Here is a 7,004-nt window from a genome sequence, read left to right as displayed (position 1 = left end):
TCAGATTCACCGAACGATGCGTTAGATATTAATTTAAAATTTTCATGGACAAAAAACGTATTTAGAAAATGTGGCAATCTCGTATTTAATTTTATAGCGATTTTAGTTTTTAAACACTAAACAAAATGCAATGAAATTTATACATGCCGTATATCCACCAAAAATTAAAATCTTTCTAAAAATAAAATACTAGAGACCCTTCAAAAAAGTTTATAATAAACCATTAAAAACGTAAATACGGAACACTTAAAATCAAATTAATATAAATTGTACTGCTGGGGTATATCTGGTTGCCTAAGGTTTATTAATTATGTTAATTATTTTTTTCTTACAAATCTCTAGAATAAAAATGTTCTTCTTCTCGAATACAAACAATGAGTAACGATGAGTGAGACATCAGAAAACAACAAATCTAGAACTTGTTTTTCATGAAAAATTGTTACATTCTCCGGTTTAATTCAAACTATAATTCCGCAATATTTTTTGAGAAGTATATTTTCAAATGCTTCAGTGAAAAATTTTAATCAATAGTTAAATTATCTAGTTTTAAATAAAAACAAACCAAAGAAATGGTTGCTAAGAGTGACAATGTTAATTTACTACATATAATATTTTAGTTGCATGTTGAAAGGGAGCGAGTATTAGCGAAATTATGTGAATATGGAGATGGGTGATTATAAATTATTACAGAAAAAATTTGGGAACACTGCACACAGCGGCGACTGAAGATATCTAACTTTTATTTTGAGATTAAGTGAGTGAGTAGCCTGAATGGATGGCAAATTTATGACTTATTTAGGCAAATAAGGGTAGTTAATGTGGTTGAGAAAAAAAAGTAGGTACATCTTTCGTTACCATCACGTTTTTATTTAAATGAAAATTCTACTTCAAATTCATGATCATGAGCAATATTTTTAAGAGTGAATTACTTTTAAACTGTTTGGTTTCATTAGAGATTGTTGCAAAGATATGTAAATGAGAAGATTTATTTTATTTGCATAACTACAAAATTAAACTAAGCACGCCAAAAATTTACTAATTTCCGCACAATTTGTGAAATAAAAAAATAAAAGATATTAACTGCATCCCCATCTCTAATAAATGTTAGTGCAGAAAAAATTATCCTCTACGAAATTTATATGTCAAAGTATAGCACAGTACCTTTAGATTAACAATCTAGCATCGCAGACACAAGCTCTTGTTAAAATTTCCCAAAATTGGTACGTTTTCTAAGAGAGATGAATGAGATGATGATGTCAAGTCAACTGTTAACGAGAAACTGTACTAACCACCTGCACACAATGTAACCATCGCATTACTTTTTTTGTTGTACTCATAAACGTAATTAATAAATAATAGAACTAAGACTTTTTCTAGATTTTCTTTTTCTCATACCTGACTCGTTTATCTTTAATAAAAAGAATATATTTTACGTTACGTTTGTTAGTGATAATGAGCCCGACGAAGTTTTTAATAAATTTTCATCTCTTAGGAAGTTTTGCGTATTGAATAAACAATAAAAATACTTATACTGTAGCAAAGAATAAAATCAAATTAATATAAATTGTACGGCTGGAGTATATCTGGTTGCGTAAGGTTTATTTATTATGTTAATTAATTTTCTTACAAATCTCTAGAATAAAAATGTTCTTCTTCTCGAATACAAACAATGAATAACGATGAGTGAGACATCAGAAAACAGCAAATCTAGAACTTGTTTTACCGAAGAATTTAAAATTGAAATAAAAATATTTTACTTTTTAAAGTGCACCTTGATCCTTGTCGGAGACAAACACTTCAAACGAAACTTTTAATTAATAAATAATAGAACTGACACTTTTTCTAGACTTTTTCTCCTACCTGACTCGTTTATCTTAAATAAAAAATATATATATTTATATAATAATATTTTACGTTGCTTTAATGTTTTTGTTCTCCAAATTGTGTGAATTATTATTTAATATGACAATCTTGGATTTAATATTATAGCGATTTTAGTTTTTAAACACTAAACAAAATGTTATGAAATTTATACATGTTATTATAAATGTTTCTAACATCTAGTTGGCGTAGCGGCGCACCTAAATAAAGGGCATAGCCACCTACAATGTTAGAAACATTTATAATAATCCTGTACTATACCTAGTATACTTATACGTACTAAGTTGTAAAATCAAATTAATATAAATTGTAGAGCTGGGGTATATCTGGTTGCCTAAGGTTTATTAATTATGTTAATTATTTTTTTCTTACAAATCTTTAGAATAAAAATGTTCTTCTTCTAGAATACAAACAATGAGTAATGATAAGTGAGTCATCAGAGACAACAAATCTAGAACTTGTTTTGCTAAAGAATTTACCAAGTGATACGAGTAAAGTTTAAAGAATCAAAAAATGTTCATAAAATTTTGTTACCTTCTTCGGTTTAATTCAAACTATAATTCCGCAATATTTTTTGAGAAGTTATTTTCAAATGCTTTAGTGAAAAATTATAATTAATAGTTAAATATCTAGTTTTAAATAAAAACAAATAAAAGAAACGGTTGCTAAGAGTGACAATGTTAATTTACCACATCTAGGGCCAGTTTACAGAAGCGAAATTAAGTTAATCGTAATCAAATGTGAGATTAACTGAACACGTGATCAGACTGAACCAATCGAAGTTTCGGATTCATGGGTTAGTCGCACATTAAAATTTAATTCGAATTAAATATTTAATTCTCTTTCTATAAACTGGCCCATAATATTTTAGTTGCATGTTGAAAGGGAGCGGTTATTAGCGAAAGTATGTGAATATGGGGATGCGTGTGGTTATAAATTATAATAGAAAAAATATGGGAACACTGCACACAGCGGCGACTGAAGATATCTAACTTTTATGTTAAGATTAAATGAGTGAGTAGTCTGAATTGATGGAAAATTTATTACTTATTTAAGCAAATAAGAGTAGTGATTGAGAAAAATTAAAAGTAGATACACCTTTCGTTACCATCATTTTTTCATTTAAATGAAAATTCAACTACAAATTTACTTTTTAAAGTGCACTTTTATCCTTGTCAGACAAACACTTCAAACGAAACTTTTAAACAAGATTCTTTTAGCATTTGTTTAAATTATGTACTTTTGAATTGTTCGGTTTCATTAGAGATTGTTCCAAAGATATGTAAATGACAAGAAGATTTATTTTACTTGCATAACTATGAAATTAAACTAAGCACGCCAAAAATTTACTAATTTCCGCACAACAATTTGTGAGATATTAAACTGCAGTACTCAACGTACCAATCAAAAAATATAGATTTATTGTTCGCAAATCCGTTATAGACGGAAATTTCGTCAAAATCTAATAGAATGAGCAAGTTTTCTAATAAAAGTTAGTGCATAAAAAATTATCCACCACCAAAATGTATATGTCAAAATGTACTCACCTCTAGATTAACAATCCAGCGTCGCACACACACGATCTTGTTAAATTTTCACAAAATTTGCACGTTTTCTAACACTGATAAATAAAATGATGTTTTCAAGTTAACAGAGAGCGAGAAACTGTACTAATCACCTGCACACAATATAACCATTGCATAAGTTTTTTTGTTGTACTCATTGAGGTACTTAATAAATAACAGAAATGACACTTTTTCTAGATTTTCTTTTACTCCTACCCGACTCGTTTATCTTAAATTAAAAAAACATATATATTTTACGTTGCTTTAATGTTTTTGTTGAATGTGCTATGTGGGGGATTTCAGTTTTTCCATCACAATTTGTCTTGACCTTCGTAAATATTTTGACAAAACACAAAATATAATTTTCAAAATCGCAGAATTCCATGTTGAGTGAAATCTTTTATTATATCTTCACGTGTAATGATACAATTGTACAATAATTTCAAATGTAAGATAAATTAGATTTTGTTGGTCAAATGAATATTTCAGATTCACCGAACGATGCGTTAAATGTTAATTTAAATTTTCCAGGGACAAATAATTTACTCAGAAAATGTGTCAATCTTGCATTTAATGTTATAGCGATTTTAAGTTTTTCATTTCATATTTCATATAGTAGATGAGTTATCTAACAAAAGGTTTATTTTAGTATAAAACCACTAAACAAAATGTCAAGAATGAAATTGCTACAAAATGGCAAATCGTGAACAGTTTCTGAGCAATTCGTTTACAAAACAAAAGGTCTTTGTAAGCATAAAGCACTCGCGCTAGACGCTATTGCTATTACCATCCGTTTATTATTAAATGGATGAAGATCATTAAAATATGTCTCTGTCAAAAGGTCATTGTATGGCTTGTTTGATGTAATTTAAATGATGGATCATAGCTTAATCTTATAAATTGCTAAAGAGCTAAAGAGGCTATTTTAGATCCCTTTGAAGAAGGTACCAAAAGCATTAGAGAAGTAGTACCAGTGCTTCAAATTTGAATTCTCTACGGTAATAATTTTGTCCATGACTGTAAAAATACGTAGATCTAACAATAACTCACAAGAACAATTCTCATTCTTGTTATTTATAAAAAATACTTTAGATTGGGAATCAAAGTTAAAGGTGAAACAACTGAAACTATTAAACAGAACAAGCGAAAATACTGCCACCTACAAAGCAGTTCATTTCTGACTTTTTGTTGTATGTTTAGTGACATTTTTAGTAAACTTTGACAAGCTTTCGATTTGTTGTAATCGTGCAGGTAGTTTCAACATTAAGACTGTATTTTCTCACAAATCGTAACAAATGAATTTAAGATTTTGTAATATCCATTTGCTTCTAATTCCTAAATCATTAAAAATTCTCTTCAGGGCGAAAAATTCAATTAACAGATGATCTAACAGCAATGAACAGAGTAACAATTTGCATTGCTGAGTTTTTTGGAACAGCAATTTTAACGTTTGTGGGGTGCATGGGATGTGCACATTACAGTTCAGAAATGCCAAGACCTCTCATTGAAAGTGCTTTTTCTTTTGGTTTGGCTGTTACGATGGCAATTCAGGTAATAACAAAAAACAAAATAGTTAAAATCCTTGTTTAAAAGAATTTAAAAAGTTCTTATATTCTTGTAGAGTGTTGGACACATATCAGGAGCTCACATTAATCCTATTATAACCTTAGGTGCCTTCATAGTAGGATTTCTTCCTGCTATTGAGATTCCAATTTACTTTATTGGACAATTTTCGGGATCGTTCGCTGGTTTTGCACTTGTAAAAGTAAGTCTAAAGTCTAAATAAAAATTTAATAATTCTACAAAGATTAAAAAAATACATTTATTAATTTCAGATAACATTTTTCTCTGACAAACTGCAATTAGTAAAATTATATTTTGAATTAACATAATGAGACCACAACACCACACTTGAATTAGAACAACTTTTACGTTTTACATTTTTCGTACCACGAGTACCTGCTGTCGCGAGCAGAAAATTCTGGTCGTCAATGTCATTTCAAAATTTGGTTAGATTGTCACAAATTGAAAATTGTTCCCTGCCTGATTACGCCCATGTCAACCAAGTGTCAAAAAAATGACAATTAATGTCATACAACATGATGATAGGTTGTTATGATATTTACGACCGTTTTACAATGGAGCATCTTCTGTTGTGTCAACGCATGATTTCCATGACCAGTTTTTTTGCTGGCGACAGTACATATATTTTATTATTAGATTTAGGCCCGGTTTCTGGAAACATTTTATTTGGCCAGTTAGTTAACTCTCCGATAATTACAAAAATCATGTAAATGATTGGTCACTTTCTAGCGTTTCTATAGCAACGCTTGATTTAACCGGCCGTTAAGTTATCGGACCAGAAACCGGGCCATAGACATGTAAATGGACTGGGAAGATCAGGACTTTTTCTTTATTTTATATAAACAGAAACAGTGGCCATTATTTAACAAAAAATGTCATAAACAAATTCATTAAATTAATTTTCAAAGGATTTACGAAGCTAAATTTTAGTTATTACTACCAGAAACATATATATTTGGTACTTTTAATAGTGAAGATGGAATTTGTGCAGTGGGACTGAATCCTAAATTAACACCGATGCAAGGTTTCGGTATAGAAACAGTAATTTCTTTTGTTTTGGTAACAATTGGATGTGCTGTTTGGGATTATAGAAATATGTTCAGAAGCGAGACAGTTTCGATAAGATTTGGTTTTGCAGTTGCTGCCATTGTATTAGCAGCTGTAAGTGAAGTTTCAAGTTAAATATTTTCTCAAAAAATTATAAAAAATATCAAGAGCAAATACGGTTTCATTTTAGGGTCCCTTTACCGCTGCTCATATGAACCCTGCAAGAACACTGGGGCCTTTGGTATTAAACGGATACTGGAAACATCACTGGGTATGTATGTTACACAATTAATTGAGCTACGTTAACAATTAATTGAGAGAATTATTTAGGTAGGTATTATCATCTTTTTGAAGTTATTGTAAAAAGCTCAAAATTTTTAAATCAATCTTAAATTCGAATCTTAAAAATATTTTTTACAGATTTTTTGGGCGGGACCGTTCACTGGTTGCATTGTAGCCTCTTGTTTATACAGTATTATTTTTGATTAAAACCTGTATTGGAAGTATATTGTGAAGACTAATTTATTGTTATTTTTTTTACTGCACTACAATAAAGTTATCATTTTATACAATAATTTACAGTGACACCCCTCGTTACGTACACTCCTCCTAAGAGTCGACTTTCATCTGTATCAACTTTTATCCTGACAACTTGTTTTGACAATTCATTTAGTTCCTAATTTTTCACTTAAAAAATAAATAAAAACCCTCTTATAGGAAGTCGTCATAATCAAAACAGACTACGGAACTAATAGTATATTACACACCAAGGTGGAGAAGTTCATGATTATAGCCAAAGTGCCACGGCGAGCCTCGGGATTTAATCTTGGCGCTCTGGCTATATGGGTATAATATGTCACGAATGCATTCGATATCCTATTAGAAGAAGATTTGTCTTATGTACTGACATTAAACCTCTAATTGAGT

General features: G+C 29.8%; 1 protein-coding gene across 1 annotated transcript; it reads left to right on the top strand.

Moving 5' to 3' along the window:
* Positions 1–4,627: 4,627 nt before the first annotated feature.
* LOC138130108 (aquaporin AQPcic-like) lies at positions 4,628–6,623 on the top strand. Its single transcript, XM_069046482.1, has 6 exons — positions 4,628–4,757; positions 4,807–4,997; positions 5,068–5,211; positions 5,961–6,191; positions 6,268–6,348; positions 6,498–6,623. Exons 1-6 carry the CDS (start codon positions 4,742–4,744, stop codon positions 6,564–6,566), a joined length of 732 nt encoding a protein of 243 aa, XP_068902583.1. The 5' UTR covers positions 4,628–4,741; the 3' UTR covers positions 6,567–6,623.
* Positions 6,624–7,004: the final 381 nt, after the last annotated feature.

Source organism: Tenebrio molitor, chromosome 5 (assembly GCF_963966145.1).
Source record: "Tenebrio molitor chromosome 5, icTenMoli1.1, whole genome shotgun sequence".
In the NCBI taxonomy this organism is placed as follows: domain Eukaryota; kingdom Metazoa; phylum Arthropoda; class Insecta; order Coleoptera; family Tenebrionidae; genus Tenebrio; species Tenebrio molitor.
The sequence above is the reverse complement of the archived record's forward strand: the minus strand, read 5'-3'. Positions and strand labels throughout refer to the sequence as shown.

Bases quoted from the DNA above. Each gene is read 5' to 3' on its own strand.
- LOC138130108 (XM_069046482.1), top strand. The intron at 6,192-6,267 runs GTAAGTGAAGTT...GTTTCATTTTAG, and splicing joins CTGCCATTGTATTAGCAGCT to GGTCCCTTTACCGCTGCTCA. The intron at 6,349-6,497 runs GTATGTATGTTA...TATTTTTTACAG, and splicing joins GATACTGGAAACATCACTGG to ATTTTTTGGGCGGGACCGTT.